The sequence below is a fragment of the Polypterus senegalus genome, chromosome 7 (genome assembly GCF_016835505.1).
Source record: "Polypterus senegalus isolate Bchr_013 chromosome 7, ASM1683550v1, whole genome shotgun sequence".
NCBI classification, from domain to species: Eukaryota; Metazoa; Chordata; class Cladistia; order Polypteriformes; family Polypteridae; genus Polypterus; species Polypterus senegalus.
The window spans coordinates 147,109,833-147,132,505 of NC_053160.1; the positions used below are offsets into that span (position 1 = coordinate 147,109,833).

General features: G+C 36.7%; 1 protein-coding gene across 3 annotated transcripts in view; it reads left to right on the forward strand.

The window, feature by feature from the left end:
• Positions 1 to 22,673, forward strand: part of LOC120532912 (lysine-specific demethylase 4C-like) — a 917,975-nt gene that overhangs the window by 203,923 nt on the left and 691,379 nt on the right. For all 3 annotated transcript variants that reach the window (XM_039759396.1, XM_039759398.1, XM_039759397.1), the window contains exon 8: positions 4,482 to 4,619. In XM_039759396.1, coding sequence (XP_039615330.1) covers positions 4,482 to 4,619 — 138 coding nt within the window. The remainder of the gene's footprint in view (positions 1 to 4,481; positions 4,620 to 22,673) is intronic.

A 22,673-nucleotide genomic window follows, 5' to 3' on the forward strand; every position in this document is an offset into this window, starting at 1 on the left:
TTTCACCATTTCATGATCAGAAAAATCTCCAGAAGTAAAGCATAATCTAAAGCAGACACGTACTGTGCAAATGAAGCACAGATAAAGCACATAAGCAGAATTAGTATGACAAACAAACTGCTAATTAAGTGACTGAATTCTGTGAAAGGTCCAGACATAGCGCTGTGCAGGACCAATTTCCCCAGTGCACGTTTTCATAAAAAGTAAGCACTCCTCAATTCTATTTGTTTAATGATTAACACTTTTGCCTCATACAGTGCACTTGGAAACTATTCACAGTGCATCACTTATTCCACATTTTGTTATGTTACAGCCTTATTCCAAAATGGATGAAATAATTTTTTTTTCCTGAATACTTATGCACATGTAATTTCTCAGTTTTTTTATTTTTAATAAATTTGCAAAAACCTCAAGTAAACTTTTTTTCACATTGTCATTATGGGGTGTTGTGTGTAGAATTCTGAGGAAAAAATGAATTTAATCCATTTTGGAATAAGGCTGTAACATAACAAAATGTGGAAAAAGTGATGCGCTGTGAATACTTTACGGATGCACTGTAGCTTTAGAAAACTGGTCTGAATCTGAACCCAATGACTGTCTGTGCAGTTGTTCAAGTTTCTTCTTATATCTCAATGATGTGTAGGTTAGGTTGGTTGGGGTCTATAAATGTGCTCTTTTCTGGACTGTTAGCCTAGCTACTGTAGGTTCCTGCCTTGTGCCAAGTGCTGCTAGGGTGGACTAGAATGACAAAGAATTAGAAAACCTTTATTGTCATTGTACCATTACAATGAAATTGTAAGGTCCATGGCAACCTTGACAACTTGATCAAATTTAAGATTTATTGAACATTTACTTTGAAATATGTGAGTAAATATTTATGTATCAATTAATATCAATATCAATTGTGATATTCCTGTCTATTTTTCCTTTCTTGGTCCCTCATGGTCTGATGCTTAAAGTTTTGTTTTCTTTGCTGTTTATGTCTGGGCACAAACTAAACATTACAGTTCATGTTAACACATTGACATTTGGACCATTTATTACCAGGTCACTGTAATAAAGGTCCATGCATATTATAAATTTTGAACTCTATCAAAACTCGTAAAAAGTAAAGGAATGTATTAGAAAGCAATGGTAACTCTGTCAAAAATGTAAGGAAACTGTTAATTGCTTTATTTTCTCTAGAAACATGACTAAAAGTCTGCATTGAAATGAGAGTACTAGAAGCATGTCACTTTGCAGAATTCAGGCTTAGTAGAACATGTGCTGCAGATATAACCTGATTGTTTCTTGTATGCTTGCTGTGCACAGCACATTTGGTAGCTGGTGACTATTTGAAGTCAGTGCACAGAAGAATTTCCATTTAGTGTTGTCCTGACACTTGTGACATATTGGACACATTGTGATGAAGAAACACTTTCAGTGCAACTGTCTGACATCACGTCCAGAGCCTACAGGTTCCACATCATCCAATTGATTGTCACTATATTGAACACTGTCTTTATCATCAAAATGTTAATCCCGCAACAAATGTAGTTTTTTCCAGATATCAGAAGCTTTATACTTTTTTTGCGACAACATAACTACAAACTGTCTGTTTATAGCACTATTTTCTGCAAGCAGCTGCCACCAGAAAAAAATAATCTATTGCTATCCACTAGATGGCAGGACTGTAGTAGGTGATTGAGATTAACAACAAAGGACATGATCATGTGGCTTCAGCTGGTGAGGGGGCAGTGTCACAGATGAGTGGGGATAGTCCCCGAGTTGGACAATATTTGTCCTCAGACACAAGAGGGCAGCCTAATTGGGTCTAATTGGGGGCCACAGAGACGGAGCTGGGACGCTCAGTATGAGAGGACGTGGCTAATTGGAGAAGCCTGGATGGCAGCACTTCCGCCACACCAGGAAGTGCTGCCGGAAGTAATTCCGAGGTGCTTTCCTGACACTTCCGTCACACCAGGAAATGACGTCAAGGGGAGCACCTGGGGCTCATCCGGGTCATGATAAAAGGGGACGCCTCCTTCCAATAGACGAGCCAGAGTTGGGAGGAAGGAGACAAAGCTTGTGAGGAGGAGAGAGGAGATCAAAAGAGAGAAAGAGAAAGAAGAAGAAGACAGTGGAGAGAGTTGGTGATTGAAGGCATTGTGGTGCGAAAAATATAAATAAAGAAGTGTGTTTTGGACATTCTGGTGTCGGTCTGTCTGTGTCTGGGGGTACGCTTTCCACATTAGTTCACTAGTTAAATCTGTATCTTGGACAAACCTGTTGATGCCTCTGCGTTATAATTTATTAGCTTCTATCAGGGGCACTGTCCCTATTAACCAGGTGAGGTCCATAGCAATTTATTGCAACTTTTTGCCCACTTGCAGCAGCTTTCAATGTGAGGATGATGCAGTTAGAGATAAAGCAAAAAAGAATTAAAAGGCCTTTCAAGTAAAAGAAATAAAATTCAAATTAACAAGTGAAATTTTTGAAACACAAAACAAGTAATAAAATAATTCAGATCCCAAAAAAATTTAAACAAACAAGACAGATTTCCCAGTTTTCAAAAGAGAGGACAGTATTACCCGCAAAAAGCATTTCTTGGGTCCCAAACTGGATACCTTCCATGCTTGACTGTATATTGACATTATGTTCTGGAAATTCACAAACAATAGAGGTTACCAAGAGTCTTGAACATAGTTTAAGTAGATGTGGCATTGTACCAAGCATGCAAACACAGTTCTTGATTTGTAATTATGTATGGCAAATGTTAGCAATGTGATCCCATGCACCCTAGATATATGGTCAAGTCTTTAAAATATATGTAGACAAATGTGTCTCTGTCTGTTCAAGTTCAACGGTCCACTATTACACAGCCAGGATGTAGTCCTGAGGTCCCAGTACTGGAGGGATTATGCATTATACTATTTTTGAATATTTTGTTTCCAGGGTGGCTGGTCTTTACAGCTGGTTTTGTTACTTACTTTTCAACAGTTTTTTTTTCCATATTGTTATGCTAGAGAAACCCTTCTAGAGTAAAGTTATCCGCAATAGAGGACAGCTTCTTCCCATTCCCTGTATGTTCTCAGTATTGTTTGTGTCTTATAGGTTTGTTCTTCTATTGCACCGTTCATCTGAGACAATGTACCATTAAATGGTTATCAGCTGACAGTTTTGCCAAATATAGCTTAAAACCTCAGGATCAGGCATCACAACCCGAAAGGCAGTCTTTGACCTTTGGAGTAAAGTACTCAATACAAAAGGTACATTTATGAGCAGCCTTGTGTTTGTCATGGATGAACTATGACCAACATAGCAGTCCAGTGGCCATTCCTCTCATGCTTATATCTTTTACACTGTCCAGCACTATATATCTCAAACAACTGGGGCTATAGCCTCTTTTGGTTGGCTTCTGGAAGCAAACCACACTCACTGAGTGGTTGCAGTCCATTTCATGTGAAGTCAAATGTGCCAGACCAAGTGGTAACTTGGTAATGGTTCCTTTCAAGTCCTATTATTGTAAAATTCCTACAGTGAACAGCAGCTGTTTCCTGTTCCTGTTTAGAGAGACATGTAGCGAAGTGTCAGTGGTTTTGCTTCTGTCCAATCAGCAAACTCCCTGACAGCCATTTTTCCTTTTATTCTAACCATTTGTTTAACAAAGCAGTGGCTGTCTACTGTCTGAGTAGTCATCCATCCTATAACTAAAGTATAAGCAGCTTTGTTTCTTTCTTATTTATGTTGCCAACCAATCCACAATCTCATTGATTGCCACCTTGGGTTTGCCAGTAAGAGCATTCTGCCATTTTTTTTAATGTAAGTGACATTTGCCTTGTGTCAATCCTGTGTGTATCAAAGAAAAAAAATTATATGGACAGCGAGATGGAGTTTCTACAAAAGGAGTCGACCTTAATATACAGTATATAAGGTTGTGTTCCTGTGGTGGGCTGGCGCCCTGCCTGGGGTTTGCTTCCTGCCTTGCGCCCTGTGTTGGCTGGGATTGGCTCCAGCAGACCCTCGTGACCCAGTAGTTAGGATATACCGGGTTGGATAATGGATGGATAGATGGAAGGTTGTGTTCTTTATATAAAAAGACAGTTCATTAAAAACACAAAGCTGTAATTTAATCAGTTTTTAAGAGATTTTGTGGTGTTTGCTTCAACTATATAATCCTTTAATTAGTTACATATTTGGGTTATTCTTGGTTTTATAAAATGTTGACTAACAAAATCTTTTTGTGGTAATATTTCTGACAACTTCTACTAGTGTGTTGTCAAACACACTCTTTAGCTTAATAAATAGATAAGAGAAACTACCCCGATATGTTAAAGCAAGCAAATGTATATTTTGTCTTCTCAACTTGTGCCCTTTTTAAAAGCCTTATTTAAAATGTGGATTTTTTTTTTCAGTTTGTGATTCCAGTGTATGTGTTTTCGTAATATTAAGATTTTTTTCCGTTTGTTGTGCTTATATCGTTCTTCTTTTTAATTATGTAGATAACTCAAGAAGCAGGGGAATTTATGATCACTTTCCCCTACGGCTACCATGCTGGTTTCAATCATGGCTTTAACTGCGCTGAGTCAACAAATTTTGCCAGCGTGAGGTGGATAGACTACGGGAAAATAGCAAAACAAGTAAGTATTAAGATTTTAAAGCCTTTACTTAAACATTTTGTTTTAAATAGTTAATTTTACTGCTTTGATGATAAAAAGCAGGAAGTTTGATTATTTTCTGTATCTAATGGCATTCTGTAAACAAACACTAATCATAGCTTGTGCTCAAGGCTCTTTGGTCTGTTAACAATGAACCGTACATCCGCACCATAGATAGACCAATGAAGTTAAATGACAATATAACTGTCTTCTGGGTTTTAAAGTTGCTTTAAAAGACCAGAAATTTGTTGTCTGTGAGTATGGTATTGAAACATGTAATTAAATGCTCTGCTCTGCTGAAGAAAAGGGAAACATCTGTTTAAACTTAGATTCACCTCCAAATCTAAAGCTGGATTGGTGAGATTGATTAGAGATGATATTTACATGTGAATGAAGATGTAAGTACCGTGATTCTTAAAAAAGAAAAGCATTTGGATTGGTTTGTGGTTTTGAGTTTTAAAAGAAAACTGACAGACCTAGTCAAAGTATTTCTTAATTAGTCTGCATTTAAAATTTCAAACCACTGACGAACCCAATTAGATTTTAAGAGCTCAAATGTGGGATTTATTACACTGTTCATTGACCTGCATTGCATGGATTTCTTAGCCCAGCAAGAAAAAGATGGAAATGTGGGGCTAGCATCTGTGCTTGTTCTGAGGAAATGCTATGAGGGCCTTTTCTTGATAGTTTTAATGCATAAGAGAATAGGACACATTAAAACTGTCATCTTTCACAACTAAACAATTCATTGATATCAGCTGCTTGTAGAGGATACCAATACACGCTTTAGTGACAGTCTACACTGAAACAACAAGGGTTTACTTTGTATGACAGTATTATGAGGTTGTACGGCTTTGTAGGTAAAATTAGAGAAAAAGAAGTGAATTTTGTACATTACATGTACAAATTTGTGAAGAAAACTGTCTTTTGATAATTATAGCATCTTTGACTGTAGCTGTTTCAATTATAAGAATTGAATTTCAGTAATAGGCTCAAATAAGAGATTAATAGATAGATTGATCATGACTTGGCTAAAGGTAAAAAAAAATTATTTAGATGTTCAGCGCTCAGTTTGGTATTTTTTAGTTCAAAGTTATTTCTTCATAATCTTATGTGCACACGTGTAGGTAAAAGTGGGTTTACAGTTTTTTGTATGTAAAAAGACATGCAGGTTATGATTATTACAATGGCTTTATTAACTCAGTAGCTTTATTAACTCAAAAGAATGTCACAATGGCACGGTGCACTTAGGTACAATCTCGTATGTGCTCAAATTTCTGGCCTTGTGTACTCACAGCTGTACACGTACTTTTGCCCACCCTGTTCTGAACTGAAGAATATTTTATAATTTAAAAAAAAAATTGCCTAGCCTACTTTTGTGCTTTAAAATGAAAGTGAAAGGTACTGGGCTCAAAATGTAAAAAAAAAAAAAAAAAACGTAAAAATTACCAAGTATGATTTAAGAAAATGTGCCTACATTTCTAAGGTATTTACTAACACAAGTAAAGTGGAAACACCACATTTTATCACAGATTCTTAGTACTATTTTTGTGTGATAAGGATATGTTTTCTGTTTGCTTGGGTGCTTACAGTATCCATCACGAGTGGAGTTCTGACATTTTTCCCATTGCATCCTAAATGCTAGCACACATACTGAATTATATAGAAGCTTATTCACGCCACTCAAAAATAAGGTTCAAGTTTAGTGAAATTGGCATGAATGTTTTAGTAAAGGCAGAGTAATACAACAGAGCTGCCTGGGCTGTCTTAATATACGGGCACTGGCTGGGGGCTTGAAGAGCATAGGGGCCCATGATGTTTCTAATGCCTATGTATGTTTCTGTTTTGCTATTAAAACACGGGCCCCAGCACACTACTTTCCTGGGGAGCCAATGATGCTGTTAAGACAGCACCGAGAGCTGCTATTCCTGCTCCACAGCAGCAGGGTTTGTATTGAGTTTGCACATTCTTCTCATGTATGTATGGATTGATTGATATCAATCAGTATGTTTAACCATGTAAGATTAATTGTTTTAATACTGAATACTGAAGCATTGTCAGTAATTGTATTATTGAGGAATGAGGGACGCTCAACACGTTCATTACTTGATTGGTCTACTCTCTCGCCTTAAGATTAACATACAGAAAGATGCACACACACACAAATCCTATTCACACAATCGTGTATGAGTGATGCCTAACTATCAGTCACTCTGTAATATTCCACATAGGATCCCATGCACATAAGTAGCTGTGAGTGATGCCTAATGCCCATCACTTCTCAGAGCTTCATACAGGAACTAACTATCTCCATCACTAACAATGTACGGGGGCCCATGCACCACATGAAGACTCATACATTTTTTGTTTGTATGCCACTTACCAATCAACAGTGTATTCTACTGAACTTGTTCTTCCTATTGAAGTGCAACCACTCAGCCTTGATAAGCCCTAGAATTCAGAGCAAATGGAAATCTCGCCTGCGCTAAGTACCTTAATATTTACTTTATTACTTCAGTTACTCTAGATATAATGACTGTATATGTATATATATATATATATATATATATATATATACTCAGCAAAAAGAAACGTCCTCTGACTTTCAACTGTTTTACTTTCAGTAAACTTAATGTGTAAATATTTGTATGAACACTAAAAGAGTCAACACCATAAGACATAAACTAAAAATGTTTCACAATGTGTCCCTGAATGAAGGGAGGCTCAAAATCAAAAGTACCAGTCAGTATCTGGTGTGGCCACCAGCTGCTTGAAGTACTGCAGTGCATCTCCTCCTCATGAACTGGACCAGATTTGTCAGTTCTTGCTGTGAGATGTTACCCCACTCTTCCACCAAGGCACCTGCAAGTTCCTGGACATTTCTGGGGGGAATGGCCCTAGCCCTCTCCCTGCGATCCAACAGGTCCCAGACGTGCTCAATGGGATTGAGATCCGGCTCTTCCACTGCGAGGATGATCAGCTGTCCTTCCTGTCTCCCTGTAGCGCTGTCTTAGGTGTCTCACAGTGCGGACATGGCAATTTATTGCCTTAGCCACATCAGCAGTCCTCATGCCTCCTTGCAGCATGCCTAATGCACGTTCACGCAGATGAGCAGGGACCCTGGGCATCTTTCTTTGGGTGTTTTTCACAGTCGGTAGACTAGTCTCTTTAGTGTCCTGCGTTTTTAGAACTGTGACCTTAAATGCCTACTTTCTGTAAGCTGTTAAGGTCTTAACAACCATTCCACAGGTGCATAGTAATTAATTGATTATGGTTAATTGCACATGCATGGAAAACATTGTTTAAACCCTTTACAATGAAGATCTGTAAAGTTATTTGGATTTTTAAAACATTATTGTTGAAATACACAGTCCTGAAAAAGGGACGTTTGTTTTTTTGCTCAGTAAATATATATATATACTGAATATATATTTGTAAAAGCAAAGTGGTATTTATTAAAGTATAATTATACCAATAGAAGAAAGTACTGTATAATGGAAAATAAAATAGATAGCAAATGTTTGGATATATAAATAGTCTTAGAAAAGCATAGTGAAAATCGGCAATATTAAGGGTGGTTGTTGTTCTGGTCGACTTTTTGATTCAACAATCAGTGTTTGTTATGTCCTTTGACGTTCAGATGATATGGTCACTCTCTCTTTCTGATGTGTCTTGATCTCTGACGTTGCTTACTATGTCACTCGCTTCCTATGTCATACTCATTTTTGGTCCCTCAGATAAGCTATATTTATGTTAAAATCAAATGTGGGATTTTGAGATATGGGACATTACGCACATGTGATTGGCTAGTTATGACGATGATTGATTGCTCTGCCCAAAAGCTTTGATTTTGTACATATCTGTAGAGTCTTTGGACACTAAGTTGTCCATCCATCCATCCATTATCCAACCCGCTATATCCTAACTACAGGATCACGGGGGTCTGCTGGAGCCAATCCCAGCCAACACAGGGTGCAAGGCAGGAAACAAATCCCTGGCAGGGCGCCAGCCCACAGCAGGGTGCACATACGCACACTTGGGACAATTTAGAATCGCCAATGCACCTAACCTGCATGTCTTTGATATGTGGGGGGAGGAAACCAGAGGAAACCTACATAAACACGGGGAGAACTTGCAAACTCCACGCAGAGAGGACCCGGGAAGCAAACCTAGATCTCCTAACTGCGAGGCAGCAGCGCTACCCACTGCACCACTGTGCCACCCCACACTAAGTTGTAAACCAACTGATTATTTTAGAAGAAAAGCACCATAAATTCCTTGGATAACAACACAAATGCATTAAAGATATACATTTTTGGTATAATATGGAAAGAATGTACAAATCTATTTGGGTCATATATTATAGTCCACAAGAGACGATGCTTTCAATGTAAGTAGCTCCTGTATATTATTTAGTTAAATTGCCTTAAAGGTTTTATAAATTCCTTTGCAAATTAGTTCAGCATGGTTTGTTTGACCAAAATTTTAAAACTTAAATAAGCAGTCTATAGTTTTAAAAAAGTATTACTTTATTCTCAAGGACAATAATAATTGTCAGTTATGTGCTCTGATGTTAATTACATCCATCCCTTTTTTTTGGGGGGTACAGTTTGTTATCTATGAAAGTGTAGTGAGTGATCATGTGACATTTTTTCAGTGATTTTTTGTCTAGTTTTCTATGGAACAGAGACAGCATTTTACATCAACATCAGCATTCAATAATATCAATAACAGCACTTTTTATATGTGAAAAATGTACACTGGAGGAGGCTGTGGCCCTGCAGCTGGAATGTTGCAGTGGAAGTAGAAGATCAGTGAGATGAAGTGCACAATCAGCCTTCATTTAAAATGACTTATCTCACAAAAATATTTTGCTTCTTGTTGTTTTTCTTCTTACTCTGTTTTATAATATGTGTGCAATCTCAAGTCATGGATCAATACTTGATAAGACTCTTAGCCTGAAAAATTGGGAGTATTTGTGAAGCTTATGTTTTTGTTTTCAAGTTGGGACCCCACTACTTTTCACTATTTTTTAAAAGTTTATATAAAATGATTCACTTTAGAATACAATTTCATGTGGTAAATAATTAATATATACATACTTGTGAAGAAATAAATTTAACTTGAAAAGTACCGAACTTATCCTTTTAGTCCTGAAGACATACAGTATATGGCTGTAGAATTAAACTGTATATATGGTCCTTATGTGTGTAATGTATAGAAACGAGAGGGCATAGATCAAGAAGGATTACTTGTATATCCCCCCCCTCTTTATTTTCACTTCTCTTATAAAGAGAAAATTGCAATAAAACAATTTTTTTCTGTTACTTGAACTTTTTGATAAAAGACATCATATTCACATTTTAACAAGGCCATGCCAAAATAATGAAATATTGGAATTATTAAAAAATGGCCAACAATATTGAAATGCAAGAACCATACTATTATGTTTACATGCACTATCTCACACCTTCAATGAAAAAGTCCATCACATGCCTCAGTAGCATGGACAAAAAGCTGCTGTTTTGAGAATATGAACTGATTGAATTTCATGTGAAGAAGGAAATTCCTGCAGCTGGCATTTGTGTATGACTTTGGTATGCATATGGGAGTTAGCAATATTGCGTTGATGGGTAAAGCATTTAAAAAAAGTGAACAAAGACATCAACAATCAGCCCTATATTTGTTGCTCATGAATTGCCTCTACCTAGAGAAACAAAAAACAGAATTGAAAGAGCTTATCACCTAGAAGTGCTGTGTTTCACTCAGGAAAATGAAGCTATCTGGGCAGCAGTGTATCGCTATTTACTCATGGCTAGATGAGAGAGGCGTGTAGTGTCAAGGGGCATTTCATACTTTAAGAATGGCAAAAAAGTGAAAGTTGATTGACATGTAGCATTTTTCTAAACAAAACTTTATTGACTGAATATCCTTTTTGCCTTTGATTAGTAAAGTTAGTGTTAATATTGTATGGGCAAACACTTTAGTACCTGCAGCTTCACAAATTATTCTGTTACTATGGGAACTAAAGCTTCTGCAATTAACAATAACAATTAGAACAAAAAAGAAATGTAAGTGACACTTCTGGCTGCTTGTGTTTTGAATCCCACTCTGTCTTGTTGGTTAGAATCATCATAGAGAAGAAGCTCACATCTAGAATAAGGATATTTATGAAATATTAATGATTCAGCTTTTTAACCATTTTTTCTTGTGTATATTATAAACTGGATTATTTGTGTTTAATGCTTAATGGCTTATCGATAAAGTTATTTAAAGCACGCAATTGTTTTGTGTCAGAGTAGAATGCTGACAGTAAGCAGCAGAGCAAATTTTCTAGCATGAGGCTGTTTTCAAAGTTTGAGCACCATGTAGGGGGACTTAGATATCCAATGTTTTTATATACTTTTACCAACAACGCCATTTATTTCTGTCTTTTTTCCCCCAAAATAAAAACAAACAGTGTTTAGTACTTCAGTTAAAGTAATTTGTTAACTTTTATACTCACAATGTATATGGACTGGCAATCAGTGCAGCTTAATTGTACTTAGATTTTGCAAATTTACTGTTAAACACCATTTTAGTAAAATTGTGCATCTTCTATTCTGCAGATAATTCTATTTACACTGATACCATTCTCTAATTGTGTTATAGCATAAAAGCTTCAGTTGTGATATTTTCTATCTATTTTCAAATTTCTCACAATTAAGCCTGGTGAATCTGTATGAACTTTCCAGTGTGTGTTGAATATGTGGCAAATTTAAGTGGTGCTGTAAGTATTTTGTGTAATTATGTATTTGTAATTATCCTTAAGACACAATGTGTATCATAGGCTTTGAATTATTTAAAAGGGAATAAGATAGTCTTTAACCTTTAGTTAGTTGCTATAAATGATTAAAACCTTTTTTTTTAATCTGTTTGTTTGTAAATCTAGAAGCAGTACAGTAGTAATGAGTATTAAGGCTTATTTACAAAGGCTCAAAATGAATTATGTTATTCTTTAGATATTTGAAAATAATCATAAATATGAATCCATTACTAATCCAAGCAAAAACTAACAGAATCTCTGGAACAATCAGTTGCCATTTTTGGTCTAAAGAATGAGCTTAACAGCAGCTTGTTATCAATTAACTTATATATATCTTTATAGTAGTTTTAAGAATCCTTTGAAAATGTAACATTTAAAAATGTGTCTTTATTAGCCCCATTCTATGGGACTAAGCATATTTTCCATTAAAGAAAGTTCTTGTGGTGAGAAACATAGTCCTACTTGAAGTTACATATCCTGTAGGAAGCTTTGGGCAGACCTCAGTAATTATCAATGATGGTTCAATCCTGCAACATCATTCATCTCCTTATTGGAGTATCTGTTTGGGAGCCTTATCTCTGGGATTTGGTGCAATAGGTTTTAGTCTTGCGTCCAAGAAGAATATCATATTCGCATTTGCTTATTTGGGAGGACCTTGCAGCATTTTGATGCAAAATATATATATATATATATATAAACTGCAGTCCTTTTAGCAAACCCCTTTTCCATAAAGTGAGCTTAATGCACTGCCGGACGCCATCGCACACAGCTGCAGTCACTTACATGGGGCCAGTATAGAGTATCCATTTAATTTAACTTACCTTTGGTAAGTGAGAGAAAATTTGAAATACAGTGGTGTGAAAAACTATTTGCCCCCTTCCTGGTTTCTTATTCTTTTGCATGTTTGTCACACAAAATGTTTCTGATCATCAAACACATTTAACCATTAGTCAAATATAACACAAGTAAACACAAAATGCAGTTTTTAAATGATGGTTTTTATTATTTAGGGAGAAAAAATCCAAACCTACATAGACCTGTGAAAAGTAATTGCCCCCTTGTTAAAAAATAACCTAACTGTGGTGTATCACACCTGAGTTCAATTTCCGTAGCCGCCCCCAGGCCTGATTACTGCCACACCTGTTTCAATCAAGAAATCACTTAAATAGGAGCTGCCTGACACAGAGAAGTAGACCAAAAGCACCTCAAAAGCTAGACATCATGCCAAGATCCAAAGAAATTCAGGAACAAATGAGTGTAGTAAGTGAAGTAATTGAGATCTATCAGTCTGGTAAAGGTTATAAAGCCATTTCTAAAGCTTTGGGACTCCAGCGAGCCACAGTGAGAGCCATTATCCACAAATGGCAAAAACATGGAACAGTGGTGAACCTTCCCAGGAGAGGCCGGCTGACCAGAATTACCCCAAGAGCACAGAGACGACTCATCCGAGAGGTCACAAAAGACCCCAGGACAATGTCTAAAGAACTGCAGGCCTCACTTGCCTCAATTAAGGTCAGTGTTCACGACTCCACCATAAGAAAGAGACTGGGCAAAAACGGCCTGCATGGCAGATTTCCAAGACGCAAACCACTGTTAAGCAAAAAGAACATTAGGGCTCGTCTCAATTTTGCTAAGAAACATCTCAATGATTGCCAAGACTTTTGGGAAAATACCTTGTGGACTGATGAGACAAAAGTTGAACTTTTTGGAAGGCAAATGTCCCGTTACATCTGGCGTAAAAGGAACACAGCATTTCATAAAAAGAACATCATACCAACAGTAAAATATGGTGGTGGTAGTGTGATGGTCTGGGGTTGTTTTGCTGCTTCAGGACCTGGAAGGCTTGCTGTGATAGATGAAACCATGAATTCTACTGTCTACCAAAAAATCCTGAAGGAGAATGTCCGGCCATCTGTTCGTCAACTCAAGCTGAAGCGATCTTGGTTACTGCAACAGGACAATGACCGAAAATACACCTGCAAATCCACCTCTGAATGGCTGAAGAAAAACAAAATGAAGACTTTGGAGTGGCCTAGTCAAAGTTCTGACCTGAATCCAATTGCGATGCTATGGCATGACCTTAAAAAGGCGGTTCATGCTAGAAAACCCTCAAATAAAGCTGAATTACAACAATTCTGGAAAGATGAGTGGGCCAAAATTCCTCTAGAGCGCTGTAAAAGACACATTGCAAGTTATCGCAAACGCTTGATTGCAGTTATTGCTGCTAAGGGTGGCCCAACCAGTTATTAGGTTCACGGGGCAATTACTTTTTCACACAGGGCCATGTAGGTTTGGATTTTTTTTCTCCCTAAATAATAAAAACCATCATTTAAAAACTACATTTTATGTTTACTAGTGTTATATTTGACTAATGGTTAAATGTGTTTAATGATCAGAAACATTTTGTGTGACAAACATGCAAAAGAATAAGAAATCAGGAAGGGGGCAAATGAGTTGAGTTGGGTGGAAGCAGGACAAGGTCTGGGAGGAGATCAGGAGGCGGCCTGAAGAAAGCGAAGGCACTGTGTGTGTTTGCCAGGACTTTGGGGACTTTTGGGGTTTGAACACTTTGTAAATATGGAACAGTTGTATAGTAAACGTGTGTGGGGTGATTTTAACGTGTCCGTCTGTCTGTGTCTGAGCCAAGTTCCACAACTTCTACCAGGAGCACTTGACGGACTGATTGAGTGCGTTTAGAGCTCTTGGATGAAACTGTTTTTGAACTGCGAGGTCCCTACAGGAAAGGGTGTGAATTGTTTGCCGTACTGTATGGGAGAAGTTGAAATAGACCACGGTTATGGCTGAGGCAGCGTGTGCTAGGTGCTGTGGGTCAAATACTCGGAGTGGTGCACTGAGAGTGACAACACTGAAGCAGCAATGGTATTTGGAATACTTTGGCCATTCTGTGCACCATTATATAGTTACGGGTTGATTACATTCAGATGCTTCAAACTAATAAATGATATGCAGTAAATTTCAGTGTATTTGATAAAGCCACGTCAGGGATGTGGATCTAAAAAATAAAGGGAAACCACTCAGGAACAGTAGCACTGCTTTGACGCTGGGTGCTGCCATTTTGCAAAGTGGAGAACTTGCGTACGCAAGGGATTGAACTGGCGTGAAATTGTGCGTGGGTTTATGCCAAGTTTAGTTTTTTTACATTGAGATGTAAGGGTGGAAATAGGAATATGCAAAATGTTTGTGCTTACGCACCATTTATACATGAGGCCCCTGAGCTGTAAAGCAGCAGTGATCACAATTGCTCCTCCCAGACGCTAAATTACACTCTGTCCTTTAAATCTCTCTGCATCTCCATTGCTCCAAAAGCTAGGGAGGAAAGCCAGGCCAAATCATAAGGGGTCTTTCTCTGCAACATTATACTCTGCCATATATTTGGTGCAGTAAGTAGGAGCTTTCTGATTGTAGTCAGAGATCACATCTGTCATAATGTCACCGTGCCCCCATGTTTAATACATGCTTTAATTCCTTTTTTGCTGTTTATTTTATTTTTTGCACTTGTTCTATGTGTCATTTATGGTTTTATAATTATGATATATGTACAGTATATCATTGTTATCATGATGTTATTACATTGCTGTTTGAGCATTTTGGTTTAATCATTGCAGCTTGGGGGCAGCCATTTTGTTTATTAGCAATGGCGCCATTGGCATTCTCGTGATTGGCTTTAGTGCAAGTGACATCACTACAGTTATTTAAGTAGGCCTTCTAGGTTGCATTGTGCCCTAGTGTTGGGATTCGGATGTTAATAATAAAGATCCTTGTATTGTGCTTTTCTTATTTTTTCATTGTGTTTGTGGTTTCTGAACTTCCTTGGTTTCCAGACTAATGTTTTCCAGTTGACAATCAGTATTTCAAAGCTTTTGTTTGTAAAGTAACTTTTTGCCCAGCTTCAACTTGATTTTTGTCTTCTACTGCCTTTTGGACATTGTTTTTGTTTAGTAGTAAGAATTCTTGCTTCCAAGAAAACGTTTAATTTTGCTTACTGCTTTCCGTTTTAATCTAATGTCTTCTGGTCACAATCTTGAGGGGTTTTTTTTTGAACTCCTATGTGTGTTTTGCACAATCCTAACACTATCAATGTATAGTATGTTCTTATTTATTAAATTATTCTTTTACTCAGAGATGACTCCTGCACTACATCTGTCTTTCTGAAATGCACACACCCCATTGTTCATTGTAAGCTAGATACAGTAGTCAACATCTTCTGCTTGAATTTTGTTCCTTGTTGAAAATTATTTTGTTGATCTTTCTTATTATCTTTTTAGTTTAAGTCTTTAAATCTGACAATCTATTAAAGTTTCAAAAAGCCATATTTCATTTTCCAGAAAGAGTGCGGATGAAGATGGTTTACTGAATGTCATGATAAAGAAGTTTTCACAAGGTTCAGGTTGACCTTTATGATTAACTGAGTGGAAGAAATCTTTTGAGGTTAAACAAACAGTTCTTAAAGTTTTTTTTTTTTTTTTTTTAAGATATTAAGAAATGCTTTCTAGGAAAAGGGCATCAACTTTTAGGCTTACATAAATCTTTGTAAGTGAAGAAGAGTGCTGAGCAAAGAGAAATTAAATATTCATATTAAAATTATCAGATAACTCAATATCATTATCTTTGTAAAATTTGATTAAATTCACACAAAGGTGGGGAGAACATGTACATCTGACGCAGCAGAGTCTGAATTGGGATCCAAGTACTGTGAGTCAAAGACATTCCCACATCGTCACCTGTCCACATTGTTACTAAATTAAAAATGATTGACAACCATGATACAGTTCAGAGTGGTCTGTTTTGATACTAAAGTCTTGAAAATTGTGAGAAAGAAGTCATACAAATGAAATATTCATCGAAGTTCAGCTTCACTAATGTTGGTGCAATTGTTACTTTTGACTAAGTCTAATTACAAGTACAGTTATAAAATTTAGGAACAATCGTTTTAGAATAATGTAGGTACATATAAAGAATATAAAAAGAGAAAATCTAAACTTTGTACATTGTTGTCTTTTGTGTGTACTTTTTCTCTTCTATTTTAGTTTTAGTAAAAGAAAAAAGTCAAGCAGTGTTCCACATAACTGAGTCAAGATCAAATGGCTATTACAAGAGTAGCTATTATCGTAGTCCAATCTCTCTTGAGCTAAGAGTGGAACTTATCTCAGACTGTAGCAACTCTCATTCTGTCCTATAATTTTCTCCCAGTCCTGATAAAAAGTGTACAATTAGAAAATACCTATCATCAAAGTTCCTGCTTGCTGACACTAATTGTCTTTGATTTGTTGCAGGATGAACTGCAATTGTTCAGAGAGTATAATATTTAACTCTCTCAAGTGAACACACAGTTGGAAATTTGGAGATGTTGCCAGCCATGAGAAGCTGGCCCCACAATCCTCAGTGTTTTAAGTGTGCTACACGACTGTAAAGGGACATCTAGGGAGCAGTACACTTTACATTGTAGGGTAGCCCCAAAAATGCAACATTCGATGGGAGTGTATCCGATTATAAATGTACATTTAGGAGAAGAGGTAAACCTCAGGTTATTCTATTTATATGTTGGTTCTGGAGGCACTAAGAGGTTGGCGATTGCTGCACCCAAGGAAAGGACCTCCTATGGAATTCTTCCTTTATAGGGGTCAAACCTTGTTAATGAACATGAGAAAATGAGCATCATTTTATGTGCATGTTAGTCGTGCTGCATTTTCCTAACATCAGCATACTGTACATAAACCAGTATTGTGTTTCTTAGTCATGTTTCAGTTTGACTTAATTTACAATCATCTATTTCACATCCAAAATGAAAAAATGGCTTTGGACTTTAAACCTGGAGGTTGTTTGTTCAAATTCCACTACTGGCACTGTGTGACAATGAGTACGTCACTTGAGCAGCCTGTGTTCCAGTTGGAAAACCAAAAACAAAAATGTAACCAGTTGTATCATAAATGTTGTTAAGTCATCTTGGAAAAAGGCATCAGCCAAATAAGTAAATGCAAATGTAAATATCTGTCATATTGGCATGCATGGGCATTTTGTTGAATAGATTACACTGATTTATTTTATAATTGAAATGCTATACACATAAGTAGCTGTCACGATCCTTTGGGTTAGGAAACAATTTAATTTGCTCCCTACTGGTAAATGGTATATATTTTATTTTAATATTCCTGTCAACATTTAGGGTCCTAATATTTCACAATTGTGTTGACAATAGTGGCGTTTCTGAAATAAGTTACATTACTAAAAAGTATAGATAGTGTGGTCTTTAGTGGGGAGGCCCTTTCTCTGGAGCAATAACAGGTTTATTGGGCAAATACGGTCCTGAAATATCGAACAGAGTTTGGCTAATTTAACTAGCAGGTGATACTTTATCTGTGGCTTGATTAGTAAAGAATTTAACTTCAGTTGATAAACAAATATATCTTTGTATTTCATATTAATTAAAAAAATAATAATATAATAATAAGTAATCTGGCGGCATGGTTGCACAGTCCTAGTGCTGCTGTCTCACATTAAGGAGACCACGGTTTGCGCCTTGGTCCTCCCTGCATGGAGTTTGCATGTTCTCCCCGTGTCTAGGTGGTTTTCCTCCAGGTGCTCTGGTTCCCTCCCACAATCCAAAGATATGCAGGTTAGGTGGATTGGCATTTCCTAAATTGGTTGGTTTTTGGGATGTGTGTGTGGTTGTGTTTGTTTGTGTGTTTGCTCTGTGATGGACTGGCGCCCTGTCCAGCAGACCCCCGTGATTCTATTCAGGACTAAGCCGGTTTGAAAGTAACTGACTAATTCAATAATTGTGTTAACTAAAAAAACATAAATAAAGAAGAGCATATGTACAAAACTAAAAGTAGCACTATACCCATGTAACTAGAATTATTTAAAATGTGTAAGTAGAACTAATACTCAACTAAAGAAGTGGCAAACTTAACACTAGGAAAGGAGCACAGAATCAGAACATCTACAACAGTGAGAGAAACATCTGTAAAAGGGGAGAAACCAGAAAAGCAGCACCAGAACCAAAATAGATAAAAAAAAAGGCTTAAATCGAACGAATCGCTGGGATTAGGTAACAATCTATCCTATACTACTTAAAGAGATAAGTGAGTAAATATATACACCCTTGGCACATAGTTTTTTAAAAAGCACTGAACACTGGGGAAATTTGTTACAGAATAGAAGATAACAAATATTGTCCCCTTATATAAGAAAAGTAATCAAGCTGATCCTGTAGGCTTCACAAGTAAATTATTGGAAGCAATTATTATGAAAATGTCTGAGAGTCAAATATCAAGGTGTATTAGTGAATAGTCAGCTTTAGTTTGGGGGGGTCATGTTTCACTATTATGATGGAATTCTATCGGGAACAACAAAAGCCTATTATGAGAAAGGTGCATAAGGTATGATTTAGTGTTAGTTGATTTAATAAGGCCTTTGTTAAGGTACCACTTGAGAGGCGATAGACTAAAATAACTGGCAGTTCAAGGCGTAGTTGGAAAAAATAGCAAAACACAGCAGTACAAAAAATCAGGTAAATCACTTTAAATGAGGAAAACATTATTTTCAGAATCCTTCATATTCAAGACATAAAATTGCATTAGGAGGAACCACAAGAAAAATTCATGAAGCTTAGAAGAAACTACAATACAAACAAAACCATCACACATAGAACGTAATCTTTTATACACTTTCTCTCTATAATTCCCCAGTAGTTATTATTATAGTATTGTATAAGAGCATAGGCTTAAAGTGAAAAGCCTGGAGTGAAAGGAATTTTCAGAGGCCTAATTCTAAAATGGAACCTTTGCAGGATAATTTAAACGCACCATGACTGTGCAACAGTAAGTGACTGAATCTGGAGCTTTACCATTGTCATTTAGGGAGGGGGCTCCTGCAGTACTTGCATTTTTCTTTTCTTTTGTTTTTTGAAGAGATCCACATACTTAATGAGGAGAGTTATGCACAAGATCCAACTGCTTGCAGGGGTTTTCGAATCAATATAGAAGAAAATGATATTTGGAGAAAAATCTACCATTGCTTTTACTAATTGTTTTTCTTTGTCTCTTCTGTGGAACACCTTTATAGTAGGCTACAGTGCTTTGAGAAAGTAGAAACTCCCACTTACACAGTTCAGAAGAATTCTTACATGAACTTCATTTCCGTTTTTGATGACCATAATTAAAATCTGAATCAAGGTAACCAGATAATTATTGATTAGATTGTGCAGTTTAAAGATTGTCTTCTGTGCTTGAATAATATGGCATTTATCTCAGTTTTCTGTGATCATCTGTTTGAGGATTTAAAGAGTGAACAGTAGAAAAATTTGCTTAAACACAGAAAGGAAATAGTACAAGGAATGTTTTTTTTTTTTTCAAAATTAAATGATGTTAAAATTGCTGTCTGTCAGGGATCAGTGCTGGAGTCACTGCAGTATATACAGTAAGTCTGTCTAATGCAACAATATTAAATAACTATCAATAATATAAATAACAGTCTGGTCCAGTTTGCAGGTGATACCAAACAAGATGAAATGGCCTATAATGAAAAAATCAATTGAATCATTATAAATGGATTTGGGCAAATGTACTAGAAGTGAAATTTAATAAAAGTACACCAAAAGTATTACACATAGGAAAAAAAATGTTGGTAACACTTTAGTTTAGGTACTGCAAAAATACATCTTTTTCTCATTTACTATTATGTAACAAAACCTTAACAAACACTTCTTTTGCTCTTCATAACACTTATAAAGCGTCAGTGAAGAGTTTATTCATCTCTGCAATGTGACCCACTAACAAAATTTAGCTTTAAAGTGGTCTGTGGTGGCTTAACTGAGACACATTTCTTTTGATATTACACATTTAGTGCAAGATATGCGAGTCCTTCATTTTAACAAAGAAATATACTACAGTATCAGGTCAACATGCCACACTGCACTGTGTGAGCGCCACAGGGGATGGAGAGGCATCCCAGAGGGTGATTCATTGCCCGGACAGGACGCCATGATAAAGGATACTGGAAGGACAGGCTGTCTGACTGAATGGGAACAAGAATCCTTACCTGGCACGGAGGGCAGTATGTTGAATGGACCGGGTGAGACAACAACATGTAGGTACTGTATCCCCTGATATGCTTACGGGGTAGTATCCCAAGTATTTGGGTCCACTTCGGAGACCCACATGGGAGTTGAAGTCCTGTTGTACATCCTTGGTTGCTTTTATGGGTGCAACCAGGGAGCACTGCGGGGGGGTAGGATACCTAGTTATTACTCTTGTCTGACCAGGAAGTGCTTCCAACAGACCATGCTGTAGCACTCGAAGTAAAGATAAGGGGGTCCACTTCACCTTGACCAGATAGTCGGAGTCGGAAGGTGGTGGATGAAGCTTGGTGGAAGGAGATAGAGGGAGGAATAGGATTGTATTTCTGTACTGATTATATTTTGATCATACTTACCTGTCTGTTAAGGATCCTTAATTAAAGGACCCATTATTAAGAAAAGGGGCAATATTTGAACCCAGGACTGCATTGGGTGTGGCTTTTTCTGCGGTTTGGAGGTCAATGGTGTCCCTATTAGTTAAAACGGACATGACTAACCGACAGTATCTACTGATGTTTTCTTGAAGTGTTATGAAGACCAAACAAAGCCTTTGTAAAGGTTTTGTTATACAAGAGTAAATGAGTAATAGATTGACTTTTTGCAGTAATTATATTAAGGATTTGCCAAAATGTTTAAATGAAAATATACAATGAGAAGTGGCACATTGAAAATACATAGTAGGAATTGTAGTGGACAGTGTACAGAAGGAATTAATAAAGCTAAGAAGATGTTAGGCCATAAAGCCCACTATGCAGTTTACATGTCACTGGAGGTTATGCTTAAACTGTATGACACATGTGGGGCCTCATCTGGAATACTGTGTACAGCTTTGGTCTTCCAATTACAAAAAAGACATAGCAGCACTACACAGAGTAAAGAGAGGAGTGACTAGGCTGTTTCCATGAGTCCAGGACAGGAGGTAAGAGCTCTGAGGAAAGATTGAAGGAGCTAAACCATTTTAATTTAAATAAATTATAATAACAAGGTGACGTGTTTGCAGTGTTCAAATTATGTAGGTGATTAGAATAGTGTTTAAAATTAGTTCTTCAACAAGGGCATGGAAACAGATGGAAATGGGCTAGAAATAAATTTTGCACAGATATATCAGGAAGAAAAATGCAATTTTATTCACCTAGATACTCATAGATGTATGAAGAAAGGTAGCAATGGCACAGTAGACAGTGGCACATTACTGATCATCAAAAGTCAACTTGATGTTATTTTGGGGTGAATAGGCTTGGTGAGGTTTGTTGAGCTGATTGCCCTGTTCCCATCAACATTGTTCAAACATTTTAAATTTACACTTAGTACAGTATACACAAAATCATCTTAATATTATTGAATTGCTGAGAGATTGTATTGCTTTGTTGCTGAGTACAAAATGAAATAATTTATATTTGTTTAGTCAATTAAAAATTCAGTTGTACTATTGTAATGTGTGGTTTCATGACAGATGTGCAGAGTTTCAGCTTCAAGAGGCTTTGAATTCCTTTTCATTACAGTTGATTGCAGTCATAACAGCTGATAATTTTAACTATTATACTGTATGCTTTCATTTGTTGGTATGTGCAGCTAGAGACCTTTAACGGTAAAGTGGAGGTCTGAAATTTGTGAGACAATTAGAGGGAAAACATATGCTAAGCAGGTGTTTTATATTTAAATAAATGATGAAGGAAATATGCTGTCTTGTTATATTCTTTTTACAGTGCTTGAAGAGACATCTGCACTGTAAACAGCATCTTTCTCCATCATCCATTATTAATTGAATTTGAAAGGGCTGTGTAACATTACGTATGGTTCTGTTTGTGCAAAAATGTGTTTTTAAAGTCAATTCGTAGCTTGGCTGTGTATCATAAGCCCTAAAAAGCACTCTTTTTTTAATTTCTTTTACTGAGTAAAGCATTTCTGCATTTGTTCTTCACAAATGTCAATGAAAAAGTTAACTTTTTTGGTCTTACATAAAGGTTCGAGCAGAAAGGTTAAAAGAATCAGGTTGAGATGAGGTGGTTTAGGACAAAAACAGGAAGAACAGTGTCGACAAAGCTGAAATAAAAACAGTGAGTGACATAAAGATCAGCAATCAAGTCCAAAGGATCCAAGTCAAGAAGTTTGCAAAAAATAAAAGTCCACACCT